This window comes from Salmo trutta, chromosome 39, assembly GCF_901001165.1.
Source record: "Salmo trutta chromosome 39, fSalTru1.1, whole genome shotgun sequence".
Taxonomy (NCBI): Eukaryota; Metazoa; Chordata; class Actinopteri; order Salmoniformes; family Salmonidae; genus Salmo; species Salmo trutta.
The window spans coordinates 3,251,471-3,271,841 of NC_042995.1; the positions used below are offsets into that span (position 1 = coordinate 3,251,471).

The 20,371-nt window shown below is 47.2% G+C and overlaps 1 protein-coding gene across 4 annotated transcripts in view; it reads right to left on the reverse strand.

The window, feature by feature from the left end:
• Window positions 1–20,371, reverse strand: part of LOC115179279 (fibronectin) — a 38,864-nt gene that overhangs the window by 15,550 nt on the left and 2,943 nt on the right. For 2 of the 4 annotated variants that reach the window (XM_029740660.1, XM_029740657.1), the window contains exons 5-18: window positions 18,237–18,374; window positions 17,993–18,139; window positions 17,255–17,488; window positions 16,868–17,050; window positions 16,247–16,423; window positions 9,639–9,794; window positions 7,831–7,959; window positions 7,088–7,231; window positions 5,588–5,709; window positions 3,552–3,720; window positions 3,162–3,338; window positions 1,954–2,082; window positions 1,518–1,802; window positions 203–481 (exon numbers count right to left, since the gene is read on the reverse strand). In XM_029740660.1, the coding sequence (XP_029596520.1) occupies window positions 203–481; window positions 1,518–1,802; window positions 1,954–2,082; window positions 3,162–3,338; window positions 3,552–3,720; window positions 5,588–5,709; window positions 7,088–7,231; window positions 7,831–7,959; window positions 9,639–9,794; window positions 16,247–16,423; window positions 16,868–17,050; window positions 17,255–17,488; window positions 17,993–18,139; window positions 18,237–18,374 (2,469 nt within the window). Of the gene's footprint in view, window positions 1–202; window positions 482–1,517; window positions 1,803–1,953; window positions 2,083–3,161; window positions 3,342–3,551; window positions 3,721–5,587; window positions 5,710–7,087; window positions 7,232–7,830; window positions 7,960–9,638; window positions 9,795–16,246; window positions 16,424–16,867; window positions 17,051–17,254; window positions 17,489–17,992; window positions 18,140–18,236; window positions 18,375–20,371 lie in introns of all 4 variants that reach the window. The other 2 variants (XM_029740659.1, XM_029740656.1) reach the window with 1 other exon arrangement.

A 20,371-nucleotide genomic window follows, 5' to 3' on the forward strand; every position in this document is an offset into this window, starting at 1 on the left:
ACAGTACATCTATGAGAACCTCAGTCTGTCTGTAGGTTTGAAATGGACTACACTGCAGTCGGCCTGCTCAGCATCACTGATCTACCAAACCTTCCCACATACAGTAACTACATATAACGTGATGAAGATTAGCTTCCTGCCCCTCGACTTGCTCAAACTGATCCCCTCAACACGCTGTTAGTGTCTGCGCATGTATGCTCACTGGTGGCTCTCTCTCCCGTCAGCGGCTCGCTCTCCACTCCTCCGTTGATGGCGTAGATGTTGAAGCGGTACAGGGTTCCGGGCTGCAGGTGGGTGATCTCTGCATACGCGTTGGTCGTCATGGGCAGCTGCAGGGGCCTCTGGGGCGTGTCACCGGGGGTAACAGGGGCGAAGGTCACGCGATAACCCGACACCTCGCTGGGAGGGCCAGTCCAGGTGATGATGATTTTCACGTCAGACACCTCGTAGAACTGAAGGTCGGTCGGGGAGCGGACTTCCTCTGTGGACAGGAAGTAGGAAGTGGTCAGTGAGTTGACTGAGGTCATCTTGTGTGTTGATGGCCTATTGCCTTGTGTTGCGGTGCAAGAAAGACGGAGTCAGATGAAGTTGAAACTATACGCTGATCTAAGGTCAGTATTGGATTGTGATGTGAAACATACTTCTACTTTACCAGCTGAGAGGAAGTTGAAAAGACAATGCCAGACAGGAAATTGAAAATGGAGAAACTCTGCTGTCAAGATGAGAAGGATTTAGAGCTGAAGGGAGGAGTAAGACGTCAACAAGAATGACCTAGATACCGTGGGGAGAGCAAGTGTGTGTGTTGTTTTTTATGTGTGTGTGTCTGTGCACATGCAAGTGTGTGAGTCTGTATCTTTCTCATGTGAAAGTACTTAAATCAGTGAGGGAGGTGAGAGAACCAGTCTGACAGGCCCAGTCCAGAACCAAACAGAGGAGAAACCCTACCCCAGGTTCCATCTGGCTCTACATGGCTAGCCCAGAGCCCTAGGCTCCTCCAAGCTCACACTAAAGCTCTCTACCAACTGTCACTCACAGCTGGGACTGACCGGGGGACAGCATAGCATGACTTCAAATGTTCCTCTTGAGAGATAGAGAGAAGCACTCCCCTAGAAGGTACAATGAAATGGCTCCATGGCTTCAAACTATCATTTTACTTCCTGGGCCTACACTCTCAGAAGAAAAGATGCAATCTAGAACCTAAAAGGGTTCTTCGGCTGTCCCCATAGGAGAACCCTTTGAATAGGAATGTAGCTGTATAGGAAATTATTGATTCTAATGTTGGAAGGGTGAAAACGTGCATGCCAAAATCAACTCAAAGTCAGTTCAAACCAAGTCTGAGGTAGAAATGACTGCAAGCCAATTCAGCTGGAGGACATTGGTCAATGACCTATGCTCCTTATAGGAGCCATGGGCTTAAGTCAAGTAAGTCAAGTCTGAGGTTTTGTTATGGTTAGAGTGTGTGTTAGGGTTAGGGTCATGTTTAGTTCTGTTGTTCTGTATGCTGTCCAGTTCTCTACCTGGTGCTGGCTCTCCGGCCGTGTTGACCTGGACGAAGATGGGCTCGCTCTCCTGGTTCTCCTCCACAGCGTAAATGCTGATGTTGTAGAGCAGGCCAGGTCGAAGGTCAACCAGGGTCACGGAAGTCTCAGTGTCTGGGAGGATGAGCTCGGTGCTGCTGCCCTCTACTGACGGGGTGAAGACCAAACGGTAGCCTGTGATGGGGGCCTGGGGCTTGGACCAGCTGATGGAGATAGAGGTTTCTCCCACCTGGTTGATCTGATGTTCAGCAGGGGCATCAGGAGCTGAGGGGGGATCAGAGAAGAGGTCAATGGATTCCTGTCAGAGAGTAAATGATGATGGTGAAGGGTGAGGGTGATGAAAGGTGAGGGTTATGAAGGGTAAAGGTGATGAAGAGTAAAGGTGATGAAGGGTGTGTGAAGGCTGGTATAATACCTGTGGTCTGAGAGGTAGTGAGGATGAGGTTGTGTTCTCCCTGAGGGGAAACCTCATACACGTTGACGTTGTATCTACGGCCAGGCAGGAGGTCACTGATGCTCACAGAGGTGGTGGTACGGGGCAGGTCTGATGGACAGAGACAATCAATCAATCAAATAAAACATAAATCAATCAAATAAAACATCAATCAACCAATCAGGCTAGTAACCAATTAACACATTAATCAATCAACCAACTAACCAATAAAATAAAACCAATCAAAGGCCTGTACACACAGCAGCCCTCCAGGACCAGGAGTGAAGAATGATGGACTAGTGTTTATTCATTAGCTCACAAAACTACTCAAAAGATTTTCCATAACACATTGGGAACCACAGTCGTGGAGCTCGAAAAGATGACCCGAGACCAGAATACACTAGAAAACTCTTCTGGATGGTCTATACTGCAGAAGTAAGACCGGAATACACTGGAAAACTCTTCTGGATGGCCTATGCTGCAGGAGTAAGACTAGAAGAAACTGGAAAACTATTCTGGATAGTCTATGCTGTAGGAGTAAAACCGGAATAAACTGGAAAACTCTTCTGGATGGTCTATGCTGCAGGAGTAAGACCGGAATAAACTGGGAAACTATTCTGGATGGCCTATGCTGCAGGAGTAAGACTAGAATAAACTGGAAAACTATTCTGGATTGTCTATGCTGCAGGAGTAAGACTGGAAGAAACTAGAAAACTATTCTGGATGACCTATGCTGCAGGAGTAAGACTGGAAGAAACTAGAAAACTATTCTGGATGACCTATGCTGCAGGAGTAAGACTGGAAGAAACTGGAAAACTATTTTGGATGGTCTATGCTGCAGGAGTAAGACTGGAATAAACTGGAAAACTATTCTGGATGGCCTATGCTGCAGGAGTAAGACCGGAATAAACTGGAAAACTATTCTGGATGGCCTATGCTGCAGGAGTAAGACCGGAATAAACTGGGAAACTATTCTGGATGGCCTATGCTGCAGGAGTAAGACCGGAATAAACTGGAAAACTATTCTGGATTGTCTATGCTGCAGGAGTAAGACTAGAATAAACTGGAAAACTATTCTGGATGGCCTATGCTGCAGGAGTTAGACTGGAATAAACTGGAAAACTATTCTGGATGGCCTATGCTGCAGGAGTTAGACCTGAGTTAGTCCAGTAAATGTTGGAGCTACTCACCCAGGACCTGAGGTTTGGCTCCGTCCTCACTCAGCTCATACTCCACTCTGAAGCCTGACACGGTGTCGGAGGCTGACACCCAGGAGATGATGAAGCTACTGGACGTGATCTCTGTCACCGACTCAGACGTGTCCACCACAGGAGGAGGCTGGGTCGTCTCACCCTCAGAGGTCACCCCTACTGGACAAGGGGGGAAATAACACATTAATAAGACTTAATTAAGGTTTGTGGGAGAGAAAAAGAGAGGGTGGGGTGGGTGGGGGGTAAAGAGAGAGAGAGACAGGCTTGTGAAAGTGTAGCTATAATAGAGGAACCAAAGAGACGGACACAGATATATAGCACGGTCGGTGTAACATTAATACACTCAGAACACACAGTTGGGAGACTTACGGGAGCCGTAGGTGGTGGTGAAGTCAAAGCGGGTGACCTCGCGGCGTCCATAGCGCAAGATGCTGATCAGCTGACCCTCATAGGTAATACCTGGCCGCAGCCCAGCGATGGTGTACGAGTTCAGGTTACCTGGGATGGTGGCCTCTCTCCAGGGGGCACGGGTGTTTTTCTACCAGGGGTCAAAGGGCAGAGAGCAGAAGGGAGAGGTCAGGGAGTGAACTTAGTGAAGATAGTAAGGGTCAAAGTGGTGAATACATCATGGTGATAGGAACCAATTTGTATCTGAAGTACTGTATATATATATATAACCTAGAGTGTCAGGAGTATGAATGGATCATGAGAGCTGAGATGATATGGAATGAAAAACGGTGGGCAACGTTTACAGTCTGCGCTACTAAGACTCTCATTCTAACACTCTCTCCAAGCACAGCCTATGGCCAATGTGGTCACTGGCATTGACTCTCTGGCACCCCGTCTCTCTGCCCCTCCCTGCTTCTGGGGACATTCAACTTGGCTCCGGACGATCGGAAAACTACAGATTCTTCACAACATGAGAGAGAGAGAGAAAGAGAGAGAGAGAGACAGCGAGAGAGAGATACAGAGAGAGAGAGACACAGAGAGAGAGAGAGAGACAGAGAGAGAGAGAGACACAGAGAGAGAGAGAGAGAGAGGAGAGAGGCAGAGAGAGAGAGAGAGAGAGAGAGAGGAGAGAGAGGGGGAGAGAGGAGAGCAGAGAGGAGAGCGAGGGGTGAGAGAGCGAGGGGAGAGAGAGACGAGGAGGAGAGAAGAGGAGAGAGGAGAGAGAGACAAGCAGGAGAGAGACACAGAGAGAGAGAGACAGAGAGAGAGGGACACCAGAGAGAGGAGAGAGACAGAGAGAGAGAGAGAGAGAGAAGGAGAGAGTGGAGAGAGAGAGAAGGAGAGAGAGACACAAAGAGAGAGCGGACCAGAGAGGAGAGAGAGAGGAGAGAGACAGATGGTGGTACAGGGAGAGAGAGAGGAGAGAGAGAGAGACACAGAGAGAGAGAGGAGAGAGAGAGAGACAGACACAGAGACACAGAGAGAGAGAGAGAGAGAGACAGAGACACAGAGAGATAGAGAGAGAGAGACAGAGAGAGAGATAGAGAGAGAGACAGAGAGAGAGATAGAGAGAGACACAGAGAGATAGAGAGAGAGAGACACAGAGAGATAGAGAGACAGAGAGAGAGACAGATAGAGAGACAGATAGAGAGAGAGAGACAGAGAGAGAGAGGGGAATAAGGGGAAACAGCTTGGCAGATCAGGGCCCCTTCAGAGAGAGTGTGAATCGAGAGAAAACTGGATTTTTCCTTTAGGAGAGAAACACACAGCATTTGTACTGTAGCTGGATGTTGAGGGTCGTTCCTGACGACCGATATATTTGGATCTATGTGTTTATGAACCGAACCCCCCATAACCTTGTTTTTCTGTTCTCAAAACCTGTCCTCTTCTTCAGAGTTGACACACAGACAACTAAATGTTGCAACCTCCTGTTTGGGCACTGGTTTAGTCATTACTTTTCAGCAACACTTTCAGGAATGGAATAGGAACATCCACTTCAAGTGATTCATGATTTTTTTTAAGAACATCATGTGAAAAACAGTACCTGGAATAACTTGTTTCCACTTTGGATATCGGAGAATTAAAACAGGTAGAGTACTTCAAGAGAGTATGTTCAACTCTTGTGGTACTGCTTCCTATAAGACAGTCAGTCCACCTCTAGTGGCATAGGGCTTCAAGAGCTACCGAGTGGTGCAGCGGTCTAAGGCACTGCATCGCAGTGCTAGAGGCGTCACGACAGACTCAGGTTTGATCCTGGGCTGTATAACAACCGGCCCGGGATCGGGAGTCCCATAGGGCGGCGCACAATTGGCTGAGTGTTGTGAGGGGTTGGACGGGGTAGGCCGTCACTGTAAATAAGACTTTGTTCTTAACTGACTTGCCTAGTTAAATAAAATAGTGTGGCTGCACTACCATCAATGACCAGTATCTAGGATGAGCAGTAGAGAGCCACTTACCACTCTCCACTTGAGGATATACTGGGTGATGTGTGAGGAGGCAGGAGCGTTCCACTGGATGGGGTGGGAGTCAGGCTGCTTCCCTGCCTCTGTGATAATCACCTGGACTGGGCGGTGGCCACCTGGGGGGAGAGGAGGAGGAGGAGGAAGAAGAGAGGGGATCTTTTATTAGAAGTCTGTAGTCTACTATCAAGCCAAATGTCACAGACAAGATGGTACTGAACAAATGCTAAGTATTCTCCTTGAACAACTTTATATTAAGGTTCTGTAAATAAACACACAATTATTAAAAGTTACATTCGCTTTTCAGTGTCAATTGGTTCACTGTTCACACCAGACAGACCTGGTGTGACCAAAAAAGATCCTAGACTAGCTTGTCAGTACAGTGGCTTGGATGGAAACTAGTCCGAACCAGAAGTCTCTCCACTGTCTGGTTTAAACCGACTATGACACCCACTGGGCCTGTAAATCCCTAGGTGTCTTCAGTGTCTGAAATCGCACCAGGGCAATATGTCCACCCCCACTGACTCACACACACCATACACACAAACACCTCCCTGTCACAGGTGAGCAACTTGCAGCAACAGCGGGGAGTCATTTGGGGCAGTCAGTGAGGTCATTTGAACTGCACTCTTAAGGTCCCTGGCCTGCACCAAACATAACTCTAAACAATCAGAACATACATTTATTCCTCTGTATCTGTAACAGGCCACATGGGAAAACTAGGGCAGGATAACAGGGTGAAGGATTCAGAGTTTAGACTGGGGTCAAAGTGTTTCAGAACACTGCATCAAAGTTGCCAGTTGGCAACTCCTGGTTGGTGTGGTCTGAACACAGCTCAGCTGAGCTTTTCTGATTGACACCATCACCTATAGAGCACTGGCTCAGTGCAGGACTAGCCAGTGCTGTGAGGGCCTCTTAGGAGGTGAAGTTGGGACTGTTTCGCCCAAAGCGTGTTACCACCCAGTGGATTGAGAGAGAGACAGGAAGTGTGCGCAGGTAATTAAGTCCCCCAACCTCTCGGCCCTCCCTGCCCAGCTGGGTAGAACAACAGTACTCAGCCTCTCAGTAGGGGAGAGCCAACAAAGACCTCCGAAACTACAAAGATCCACAGAGGGAGGGGGGCGAGAAAGGTGGACGGACGCACCCCTCTCCATTTGCCCCACATCAACGTTTAGCAGTCCCCTCCCCCTCCCTGCAGAGGTGGTGAAGGGGTGACACACCGCCCCCTCGTTTAATTTCAAAGGGCCTTTCGATAGAGGGGGGATGGGGAGTATTTAAAGGAGGGAGCGAATGGGAGAGTTAAAAAGAAGAGCTAACAACGATTAACTCCCAGCAGGTGTCCCAAGCGTAAAGAGAAGGGGGTGGGCATGGATGGAGAGGGAGGGGTAATGTCCTTGATCAACACCCCACTGAAGACAGTCCTGACCTGGGTTATCTGCCCAGAGGACACACTCAGACAGTTCCACTTCTGTTAGCCAATCAGACTCCTCTCCTTACCTGGGAAGGTCTGCTGTGGCTCGCAGCTCATCTCACCGATACCGTTGCCGTAGCAATAGCAGCGGTAGAGGACTTGGTGGATGGTTTTGTCCCAGGTCTCTCCAATCTGATAGAAGACCCTGCTCTCAGGCTCCTGGCACTGGTCTGGAGGGAGAGAGAGGAGGAGAGAGATAAACTCCCATATCTATTGGGTGAAATACCACAGTGTGCCATCACAGCAGCAAGATTTGTGACCTGTTTCCAAAAGAAAAGGGCAACCAGTGAACAAACACCATTGTAAATACAACCTATATTTATGTTTATTTATTTTCCCTTTTGTACTTTAACTATTTGCACATAATATGACATTTGTAATGTCTTTATTACTTTGTAACTTTTGTGAGTGTAATGTTTACTGTACATTTGTATTATTTATTTCACTTTTGTTTATTATCTATTTTACTTGCTTTGGCAATGTAAACATAGAGGGGAGAGAGAGAGAGAGAGAGACAGAGAGAGAGAGAGAGAGAGAGAGAGAGAGAGAGAGAGAGAGAGAGAGAGAGAGAGAGACAGAGAGAGAGAGAGAGAGAGAGAGAGAGAGAGAGTGGGTGAGAGGGTGGGGGGAGGGGAAGGAAAGGAAAGGGATTCAAATTCCTGCTGCCAAAAATCTCTTTAGAATTTCAGCCCCTCCTCTTGGATAGAAGGTGCCAGAGGTGCGACAAGGCTTTATTGAAGCTCTGAAGAGGAACCAGAGAGAAACTCACCGATGGCGTCGCACTTCCAGCGCCCGCGTCCCTGTCCATAACAGGTGCAATTCATCATGTAGCCCTGGTCATGGCGCTTGGTGAAGGTCTGGCTCACCTCGTAGGTCAGCCCATCCACAATGCACTGGTCTGGAGGAGGGAGGAGACAAGGGGTTTTAATGATGTACTGGTCTGGGGTAGGAAGGAGACAAGGGGTTTTAATAATGTACTGGTCTGGGGTAGGAAGGAGAGGAGACAAGGGGTTTTAATAATGTACTGGTCTGGGGTAGGAAGGAGAGGAGACAAGGGGTTTTAATTATGTACTGGTCTGGGGTAGGAAGGAGACAAGGGGTTTTAATTATGTACTGGTCTGGGGTAGGAAGGAGACAAGGGGTTTTAATAATGTACTGGTCTGGGGTAGGAAGGAGACAAGGGGTTTTAATAATGTACTGGTCTGGGGTAGGAAGGAGACAAGGGGTTTTAATAATGTACTGGTCTGAGGTAGGAAGGAGAGGAGACAATGGGTTTTAATAATGTACTGGTCTGGGGTAGGAAGGAGAGGAGACAAGGGGTTTTAATGATGTACTGGTCTGGGGTAGGAAGGAGAGGAGACAAGGGGTTTTTAATAATGTACTGGTCTGGGGTAGGAAGGAGACAAGGGGTTTTAATAATGTACTGGTCTGGGGTAGGAAGGAGAGGAGACAAGGGGTTTTAATAATGTACTGGTCTGGGGTAGGAAGGAGAGGAGACAAGGGGTTTTAATTATGTACTGGTCTGGGGTAGGAAGGAGAGGAGACAAGGGGTTTTAATGATGTACTGGTTTGGGGTAGGAAGGAGACAAGGGGTTTTAATAATGTACTGGTCTGGGGTAGGAAGGAGAGGAGACAAGGGGTTTTAATAATGTACTGGTCTGGGGTAGGAAGGAGAGGAGACAAGGGGTTTTAATGATGTACTGGTCTGGGGTAGGAAGGAGAGGAGACAAGGGGTTTTAATGATGTACTGGTCTGGGGTAGGAAGGAGAGGAGACAAGGGGTTTTAATGATGTACTGGTCTGGGGTAGGAAGGAGAGGAGACAAGGGGTTTTAATAATGTACTGGTCTGGGGTAGGAAGGAGAGGAGACAAGGGGTTTTAATAATGTACTGGTCTGGGGTAGGAAGGAGAGGAGACAAGGGGCTTTAATAATGTACTGGTCTGGGGTAGGAAGGAGACAAGGGGTTTTAATTATGTACTGGTCTGAGGTAGGAAGGAGAGGAGACAAGGGGTTTTAATTATGTACTGGTCTGGGGTAGGAAGGAGAGGAGACAAGGGGTTTTAATAATGTACTGGTCTGGGGTAGGAAGGAGACAAGGGGTTTTAATGATGTACTGGTCTGGGGTAGGAAGGAGAGGAGACAAGGGGTTTTAATAATGTACTGGTCTGGGGTAGGAAGGAGAGGAGACAAGGGGCTTTAATAATGTACTGGTCTGGGGTAGGAAGGAGACAAGGGGTTTTAATAATGTACTGGTCTGGGGTAGGAAGGAGAGGAGACAAGGGGTTTTAATAATGTTCTGGTCTGGGGTAGGAAGGAGACAAGGGGTTTTAATGATGTACTGGTCTGGGGTAGGAAGGAGAGGAGACAAGGGGTTTTAATAATGTACTGGTCTGGGGTAGGAAGGAGAGGAGACAAGGGGTTTTAATAATGTACTGGTCTGGGGTAGGAAGGAGACAAGGGGTTTTAATGCTGGTTGATCCTTTCAGTTCATTCTACATTCCAGGTAATGACAGTACAACTCCTATGACTGTTGTCTAACAACACATAAGAGAACAGGTGCTAGTAAGGCGGTAGGACCTTTGAGTTGGGAGTAGGCGATGCAGCTCCACTCTCCGCGGTTGTTGCCCAAGCAGGTACACTGCATCATGTGACCCAGGACATCGTGGCGTTTGTCCCACTGGTCTCCCACACGGTACATGACCCCGTCGTTGGTGGTGCAGGCCTCCTCGTGGGCTGGACGGAGGGAGAGAGGGGTCAGTGAGGGGCTGTGTGTGCGTGTGTAGGTGGTATGGATAATCTCTTTTGGCACTGAGACAGATTTAGTTTCCAGACAGACTCTGGACCCATGCCAGTGTGTGGGTCCTATCCTCTGCCCAGTGGAGCCAAGAGTCATTCATAATCAATCTAACAGGCTCCTATAGAGGCATTACTCAGCCCTCTTCATGACTGTTCCCCTTCATTCATAATCAATCTAACAGGCTCCTATAGAGGCATTACTCAGCCCTCTTCATGACTGTTCCCCTTCATTCATAATCAATCTAACAGGCTCCTATAGAGGCATTACTCAGCCCTCTTCATGACTGTTCCCCTTCATTCATAATCAATCTAACAGGCTCCTATAGAGGCATTACTCAGCCCTCTTCATGACTGTTCCCCTTCATTCATAATCAATCTAACAGGCTCCTATAGAGGCATTGCTCAGCCCTCTTCATGACTGTTCCCCTTCATTCATAATCAATCTAACAGGCTCCTATAGAGGCATTGCTCAGCCCTCTTCATGACTGTTCCCCTTCATTCATAATCAATCTAACAGGCTCCTATAGAGGCATTGCTCAGCCCTCTTCATGACTGTTCCCCTTCATTCATAATCAATCTAACAGGCTCCTATAGAGGCATTACTCAGCCCTCTTCATGACTGTTCCCCTTCATTCATAATCAATCTAACAGGCTCCTATAGAGGCATTACTCAGCCCTCTTCATGACTGTTCCCCTTCATTCATAATCAATCTAACAGGCTCCTATAGAGGCATTACTCAGCCCTCTTCATGACTGTTCCCCTTCATTCATAATCAATCTAACAGGCTCCTATAGAGGCATTACTCAGCCCTCTTCATGACTGTTCCCCTTCATTCATAATCAATCTAACAGGCTCCTATAGAGGCATTACTCAGCCCTCTTCATGACTGTTCCCCTTCATTCATAATCAATCTAACAGGCTCCTATAGAGGCATTACTCAGCCCTCTTCATGACTGTTCCCCTTCATTCATAATCAATCTAACAGGCTCCTATAGAGGCATTACTCAGCCCTCTTCATGACTGTTCCCCTTCATTCATAATCAATCTAACAGGCTCCTATAGAGGCATTACTCAGCCCTCTTCATGACTGTTCCCCTTCATTCATAATCAATCTAACAGGCTCCTATAGAGGCATTACTCAGCCCTCTTCATGACTGTTCCCCTTCATTCATAATCAATCTAACAGGCTCCTATAGAGGCATTACTCAGCCCTCTTCATGACTGTTCCCCTTCATTCATAATCAATCTAACAGGCTCCTATAGAGGCATTACTCAGCCCTCTTCATGTCTGTTCCCCTTCATTCATAATCAATCTAACAGGCTCCTATAGAGGCATTACTCAGCCCTCTTCATGACTGTTCCCCTTCATTCATAATCAATCTAACAGGCTCCTATAGAGGCATTACTCAGCCCTCTTCATGACTGTTCCCCTTCATTCATAATCAATCTAACAGGCTCCTATAGGCATTACTCAGCCCTCTTCATGACTGTTCCCCTTCATTCATAATCAATCTAACAGGCTCCTATAGAGGCATTACTCAGCCCTCTTCATGACTGTTCCCCCTTCATTCATAATCAATCTAACAGGCTCCTATAGGCATTACTCAGCCCTCTTCATGACTGTTCCCCTTCATTCATAATCAATCTAACAGGCTCCTATAGAGGCATTACTCAGCCCTCTTCATGACTGTTCCCCTTCATTCATAATCAATCTAACAGGCTCCTATAGAGGCATTACTCAGCCCTCTTCATGACTGTTCCCCTTCATTCATAATCAATCTAACAGGCTCCTATAGAGGCATTACTCAGCCCTCTTCATGTCTGTTCCCCTTCATTCATAATCAATCTAACAGGCTCCTATAGAGGCATTACTCAGCCCTCTTCATGACTGTTCCCCTTCATTCATAATCAATCTAACAGGCTCCTATAGAGGCATTACTCAGCCCTCTTCATGACTGTTCCCCTTCATTCATAATCAATCTAACAGGCTCCTATAGAGGCATTACTCAGCCCTCTTCATGACTGTTCCCCTTCATTCATAATCAATCTAACAGGCTCCTATAGAGGCATTACTCAGCCCTCTTCATGACTGTTCCCCTTCATTCATAATCAATCTAACAGGCTCCTATAGAGGCATTACTCAGCCCTCTTCATGACTGTTCCCCTTCATTCATAATCAATCTAACAGGCTCCTATAGAGGCATTACTCAGCCCTCTTCATGTCTGTTCCCCTTCATTCATAATCAATCTAACAGGCTCCTATAGAGGCATTACTCAGCCCTCTTCATGTCTGTTCCCCCTTCATTCATAATCAATCTAACAGGCTCCTATAGAGGCATTACTCAGCCCTCTTCATGACTGTTCCCCTTCATTCATAATCAATCTAACAGGCTCCTATAGGCATTACTCAGCCCTCTTCATGACTGTTCCCCTTCATTCATAATCAATCTAACAGGCTCCTATAGAGGCATTACTCAGCCCTCTTCATGACTGTTCCCCTTCATTCATAATCAATCTAACAGGCTCCTATAGAGGCATTACTCAGCCCTCTTCATGACTGTTCCCCTTCATTCATAATCAATCTAACAGGCTCCTATAGAGGCATTACTCAGCCCTCTTCATGACTGTTCCCCTTCATTCATAATCAATCTAACAGGCTCCTATAGAGGCATTACTCAGCCCTCTTCATGACTGTTCCCCTTCATTCATAATCAATCTAACAGGCTCCTATAGAGGCATTACTCAGCCCTCTTCATGACTGTTCCCCTTCATTCATAATCAATCTAACAGGCTCCTATAGAGGCATTACTCAGCCCTCTTCATGACTGTTCCCCTTCATTCATAATCAATCTAACAGGCTCCTATAGAGGCATTACTCAGCCCTCTTCATGACTGTTCCCCTTCATTCATAATCAATCTAACAGGCTCCTATAGAGGCATTACTCAGCCCTCTTCATGACTGTTCCCCTTCATTCATAATCAATCTAACAGGCTCCTATAGAGGCATTACTCAGCCCTCTTCATGACTGTTCCCCTTCATTCATAATCAATCTAACAGGCTCCTATAGAGGCATTACTCAGCCCTCTTCATGTCTGTTCCCCTTCATTCATAATCAATCTAACAGGCTCCTATAGAGGCATTACTCAGCCCTCTTCATGACTGTTCCCCTTCATTCATAATCAATCTAACAGGCTCCTATAGAGGCATTACTCAGCCCTCTTCATGACTGTTCCCCTTCATTCATAATCAATCTAACAGGCTCCTATAGAGGCATTACTCAGCCCTCTTCATGACTGTTCCCCTTCATTCATAATCAATCTAACAGGCTCCTATAGAGGCATTACTCAGCCCTCTTCATGACTGTTCCCCTTCATTCATAATCAATCTAACAGGCTCCTATAGAGGCATTACTCAGCCCTCTTCATGACTGTTCCCCTTCATTCATAATCAATCTAACAGGCTCCTATAGAGGCATTACTCAGCCCTCTTCATGACTGTTCCCCTTCATTCATAATCAATCTAACAGGCTCCTATAGAGGCATTACTCAGCCCTCTTCATGTCTGTTCCCCTTCATTCATAATCAATCTAACAGGCTCCTATAGAGGCATTACTCAGCCCTCTTCATGACTGTTCCCCCTTCATTCATAATCAATCTAACAGGCTCCTATAGAGGCATTACTCAGCCCTCTTCATGTCTGTTCCCCTTCATTCATAATCAATCTAACAGGCTCCTATAGAGGCATTACTCAGCCCTCTTCATGACTGTTCCCCTTCATTCATAATCAATCTAACAGGCTCCTATAGAGGCATTACTCAGCCCTCTTCATGACTGTTCCCCTTCATTCATAATCAATCTAACAGGCTCCTATAGAGGCATTACTCAGCCCTCTTCATGACTGTTCCCCTTCATTCATAATCAATCTAACAGGCTCCTATAGGCATTACTCAGCCCTCTTCATGACTGTTCCCCTTCATTCATAATCAATCTAACAGGCTCCTATAGAGGCATTACTCAGCCCTCTTCATGACTGTTCCCCTTCATTCATAATCAATCTAACAGGCTCCTACAGAGGCATTACTCAGCCCTCTTCATGACTGTTCCCCTTCATTCATAATCAATCTAACAGGCTCCTATAGAGGCATTACTCAGCCCTCTTCATGACTGTTCCCCTTCATTCATAATCAATCTAACAGGCTCCTATAGAGGCATTACTCAGCCCTCTTCATGACTGTTCCCCTTCATTCATAATCAATCTAACAGGCTCCTATAGAGGCATTACTCAGCCCTCTTCATGACTGTTCCCCTTCATTCATAATCAATCTAACAGGCTCCTATAGAGGCATTACTCAGCCCTCTTCATGACTGTTCCCCTTCATTCATAATCAATCTAACAGGCTCCTATAGAGGCATTACTCAGCCCTCTTCATGACTGTTCCCCTTCATTCATAATCAATCTAACAGGCTCCTATAGAGGCATTACTCAGCCCTCTTCATGACTGTTCCCCTTCATTCATAATCAATCTAACAGGCTCCTATAGAGGCATTACTCAGCCCTCTTCATGTCTGTTCCCCTTCATTCATAATCAATCTAACAGGCTCCTATAGGCATTACTCAGCCCTCTTCATGACTGTTCCCCTTCATTCATAATCAATCTAACAGGCTCCTATAGAGGCATTACTCAGCCCTCTTCATGACTGTTCCCCTTCATTCATAATCAATCTAACAGGCTCCTATAGAGGCATTACTCAGCCCTCTTCATGTCTGTTCCCCCTTCATTCATAATCAATCTAACAGGCTCCTATAGAGGCATTACTCAGCCCTCTTCATGACTGTTCCCCTTCATTCATAATCAATCTAACAGGCTCCTATAGAGGCATTACTCAGCCCTCTTCATGTCTGTTCCCCTTCATTCATAATCAATCTAACAGGCTCCTATAGAGGCATTACTCAGCCCTCTTCATGACTGTTCCCCTTCATTCATAATCAATCTAACAGGCTCCTATAGAGGCATTACTCAGCCCTCTTCATGTCTGTTCCCCTTCATTCATAATCAATCTAACAGGCTCCTATAGAGGCATTACTCAGCCCTCTTCATGTCTGTTCCCCTTCATTCATAATCAATCTAACAGGCTCCTATAGAGGCATTACTCAGCCCTCTTCATGACTGTTCCCCTTCATTCATAATCAATCTAACAGGCTCCTATAGAGGCATTACTCAGCCCTCTTCATGACTGTTCCCCTTCATTCATAATCAATCTAACAGGCTCCTATAGAGGCATTACTCAGCCCTCTTCATGACTGTTCCCCTTCATTCATAATCAATCTAACAGGCTCCTATAGAGGCATTACTCAGCCCTCTTCATGACTGTTCCCCTTCATTCATAATCAATCTAACAGGCTCCTATAGAGGCATTACTCAGCCCTCTTCATGACTGTTCCCCTTCATTCATAATCAATCTAACAGGCTCCTATAGAGGCATTACTCAGCCCTCTTCATGACTGTTCCCCTTCATTCATAATCAATCTAACAGGCTCCTATAGAGGCATTACTCAGCCCTCTTCATGACTGTTCCCCTTCATTCATAATCAATCTAACAGGCTCCTATAGAGGCATTACTCAGCCCTCTTCATGACTGTTCCCCTTCATTCATAATCAATCTAACAGGCTCCTATAGAGGCATTACTCAGCCCTCTTCATGACTGTTCCCCTTCATTCATAATCAATCTAACAGGCTCCTATAGAGGCATTACTCAGCCCTCTTCATGACTGTTCCCCTTCATTCATAATCAATCTAACAGGCTCCTATAGAGGCATTACTCAGCCCTCTTCATGACTGTTCCCCTTCATTCATAATCAATCTAACAGGCTCCTATAGAGGCATTACTCAGCCCTCTTCATGACTGTTCCCCTTCATTCATAATCAATCTAACAGGCTCCTATAGAGGCATTACTCAGCCCTCTTCATGTCTGTTCCCCCTCACTTAATAGCTTTTAAAGACCAACTCATTAACTGCCCATTGAACCTCTAACGGCTCTGTAGACCGTAAGTGACCCATTCAGTTAAACAGTCATTATTACCATCTGTAAGGGCAACATCAGACGGATGAAGACAAGCCTAGTACATTTATCTTGATAAGACCTCTGTCAAATAGAGGATTTCAGTGAACGTTGAAGACAGTAGCCCACCAGACCTTCCCACGCCCACCAAACAGAGCCTGAATGACCTTTTAAAAGAGGGATTTTACCTAACAATAGTTTTGTTTGCATGCCGCCGAAGATGAGCTAGTCAATATACCTGACTGCTACTGTGATTGTTTATTGTTTGGTGTGAGGGCCTGAGACAGGAAGAGACATGTGAATTGACAAATCACACACACACTCACCAGCCATGGGGCAGAATCCGTAGCGCTGCTCTCCTTCGTAGTTGGTTGTGGTACCGCACCACCTCATGCCGTCACGGCGCCCATCGGCGGTACAGTCAGTGTAGTTACGCCCGTTGTAGAGGAAGGGGAACTGGCACAGGGCACCATTGGAGTTACCCCCTCGGGTCGACACCAGGGCTACAGAGCAGATCAAACATTCACCAGTTAGATATGCTGCTATCGATCTATCTACCTATCTAGCTGTCTAGCTAGCTACAGTATAAGTCTATCCATCCATCTATCCACCCACCCATCCATCCACCTCACTCCCACCCATCCATCCATCCATCCATCCACCTCCCTCCCTCCCTCCCTCCCTCCCTCCCTCCCTCCCTCCCTCCCTCCCTCCCTCCCTCCCTCCCTCCCTCCCTCCCTCCCTCCCTCCCATCCATCCATCCATCCATCCACCTCCCTCCCATCCATCCATCCATCCACCTCCCTCCCTCCCTCCCTCCCATCTCCCTCCCTCCCATCCATCCACCTCCCTCCCACCCATCCACCTCCCTCCCATCCATCCACCTCCCTCCCATCCATCTACCTCCCTCCCTCCCATCCATCCACCTCCCTCCCTCCCAGACTCACAGTTCTTCTCGGTACAGAAGGAGTACTGCTGGTCTCTATGGTAGTCAGAGGTGGTGCTGCACCACAGCTGTCCATCAGTACGTCCCTCTGAGGTACAGGAGTAGTAGGTCTTATCCATGAACACAAAGGGGAACACACAGGCCTGGCCTTCTGAGTTCCCACCGTACACCTGGCTCTGGCCCTCTGGGGGGGGAGAAGGTGAGACAGTTTTAGACCAGGTTAGATAAGGTGAGATGGGTTTAGACCAGGTTAGATCAGGTGAGACAGGTTTAGACCAGGTTAGATGAGGTGAGACAGGTTGAGACCAGGTTAGATGAGGTGAGACAGGTTGAGACCAGGTTAGATGAGGTGAGACAGGTTGAAGTAATAGTCTGAGTTAAGACTCACCCTTCTCCTCACAGCTGACGGCCCCAGTACCCTGGCAGGTACACAGCATCTGCTTGCTGCCCTGGGTCCTGATCCAGCGCATGCCCACGTGGAAGGTGGCGCCCGAGTCCGTGCGACAAGCCCCCTCCTGGGGGGGTTCGGGGAGGGTGGAGGGCTGGTGGAGCTCCGTCTGGATGGTCACACGAGTACTTCCTGTACCTGTTCCTACACCTATTCCTGTACTAACACCTGTGCCTGTGCACCAGAAGACAAAGAGACATGTATTTACCTATCCCAAGCGGCTGGTGGTAACTTCATTGGGGAGGACGGGCTCATTGTAGTTGCTGGAACTGAATTCATGGAATGGGTTTGATACCATTCCATTCACGAGGAGCCGTCCTCCTCTCACCAGCCTCCTCTGTTACCTATATATTAATTTATAACCTCTATATCAGTGTATAACCTGTTCATTTAATTATTTATGCATTTAAATATATATATATATATTTTTTATTTTATTTTACCAGGCAAGTCAGTTAAGAACAAATTCTTATTTACAATGACGGCCTACCCTGGACGACGCTGGGCCAATTGTGCGACGCCCTATGGCACTCCCAATCAAGGCCGGATGTGATACAGCCTGGATTCGAACCAGGGACTGTAATGACGCCTCTTGCACTGAGATGCAGTGCCTTAGACCGCGGTAATCTTGTAATCTTTTACAAAGAGTGTGTGTAAAACACAAGAGGGCCGACTCACCAGTAGTGGCAGAGTGTCTCTCGCACTTCCACTCTCCTCTGCCATTTCCTGTACACAGACACTGGAGTTGGTGACTGTTAGCATCTGTCTTGGTCCATGTGTCTCCGATGCGGTAGGAGGTCTTGGTGTCCTGGTCATTACAACGATCTAAAGAAATAAGGAAAGGAATGATGAGTGTGTGTGTGTTTAAGTGTGTTTGCGTTTACATGAGTGTGTATGCATGTGCTTGCGTGTGTGTACTTACTCCTAGAGGTACAGGTGATGCGTCCGTTGCCCTCCCCCAGACAGGTGCAGTCGACCATCATCCAGCCTTGGTACGGCTTCTCCCAGGTCTGCCCCACCACGTAGGACGCTCCGCCCGCGTTGTCATAGCAACGCTCCGCTGCACAAAAACAAGTTCCAAAATGTTGTTGTTATTATTGTAACCTAATTATTTGAACTTAATTATCCATCACCTTCTCCAAAGGGCCTGTGGGTTTGATGATGGAGTTACTATCAAGTTATTTTCTATACGTTAAGCAGCACAAACGTTACCATCACTTCCCTTCTCTGTCACACATCTCTCCTGTGAATCCTCCTCGCGCAGGTGAATCTTGGAAAGGTATTTTCAGAATAAGATTTACTTTGACAGTGTGCACCTCTCCATCTCTTCCAGAATAAGAGTCCCAACAAACAATCTAAATGGTAATGCCATAATAAAAGTCTCAGATACACATGACATATTTCTGATTACAGAAGATATATTTCTAATTCCAAAACCATGCCTACATTATCACCAAATCATCTTCACCATTAGGGCCTACCACCATATGAGTCACCTCACCTAACTGTCCATGAAAACACTAAGCTGAGCTAAATCAATAGTTTTGGTGCAACGTTTGGTATAGAGATGACTGTTATGACCTTCAAATATTTACAACGACATCTAGCGCTATTTCCAATAAATGACTCAAAGAAGGACTTTGAACTGCAGTTTGATTGGTTTAAGGACATCCCCATATTAAACATTTATCCCAACAACCCACAGGCCACACATTCATTCCTTTCAGATTACATCTAGTCTCTCTTCTACTCCAAGGACTCAGACAGATAGACACTCACACACGGGTTTACAGGTCCTCAGACAGACAGACAGACACTCACACACGGGTTTACAGGTCCTCAGACAGACAGACAGACAGACAGACAGACAGACAGACACTAACACACGGGTTTACAGGTCCTCAGACAGACAGACAGACACTCACACACGGGTTACAGGTCCTCAGACAGATAGACAGACACTCACACACGGGTTTACAGGTCCTCAGACAGACAGACAGACAGACACTCACACACGGGTTTACAGGTCCTCAGACAGACAGACAGACACACACACGGGTTACAGGTCCTCAGACAGACAGACACTCACACACGGGTTACAGGTCCTCAGACAGACAGACACTCACACACGGGTTTACAGGTCCTCAGACAGACAGACAGACACTCACACACGTGTTTACAGGTCCTCAGACAGACAGACACTCACACACGGGTTTACAGGTCCTCAGACAGACAGACAGACACTCACACACGGGTTACAGGTCCTCAGACAGACAGACAGACACTCACACACGGGTTACAGGTCCTCAGACAGACAGACAGACACTCACACACGGGTTTACAGGTCCTCAGACAGACAGACAGACAGACAGACAGACAGACAGACACACACGGGTTACAGGTCCTCAGACAGACAGACACTCACACACGGGTTACAGGTCCTCAGACAGACAGACAGACACTCACACACGGGTTTACAGGTCCTCAGACAGACAGACACTCACACACGGGTTTACAGGTCCTCAGACAGACAGACACTCACACACGGGTTTACAGGTCCTCAGACAGACAGACACTCACACACGGGTTTGCAGGTCCTCAGACAGACAGACACTCACACACGGGTTTGCAGGTCCTCAGACAGACAGACAGACACTCACACACGGGTTTACAGGTCCTCAGACAGACAGACAGACACTCACACAGGGGTTTGCAGGTCCTCAGACAGACAGACAGACACTCACACACGGGTTTGCAGGTCCTCAGACAGACAGACACTCACACACGGGTTACAGGTCCTCAGACAGACAGACAGACACTCACACACGGGTTACAGGTCCTCAGACAGACAGACAGACACTCACACACGGGTTTACAGGTCCTCAGACAGACAGACAGACACTCACACACGGGTTTGCAGGTCCTCAGACAGACAGACAGACACTCACACACGGGTTTGCAGGTCCTCAGACAGACAGACAGACACTCACACACGGGTTTACAGGTCCTCAGACAGACAGACACTCACACACGGGTTTGCAGGTCCTCAGACAGACA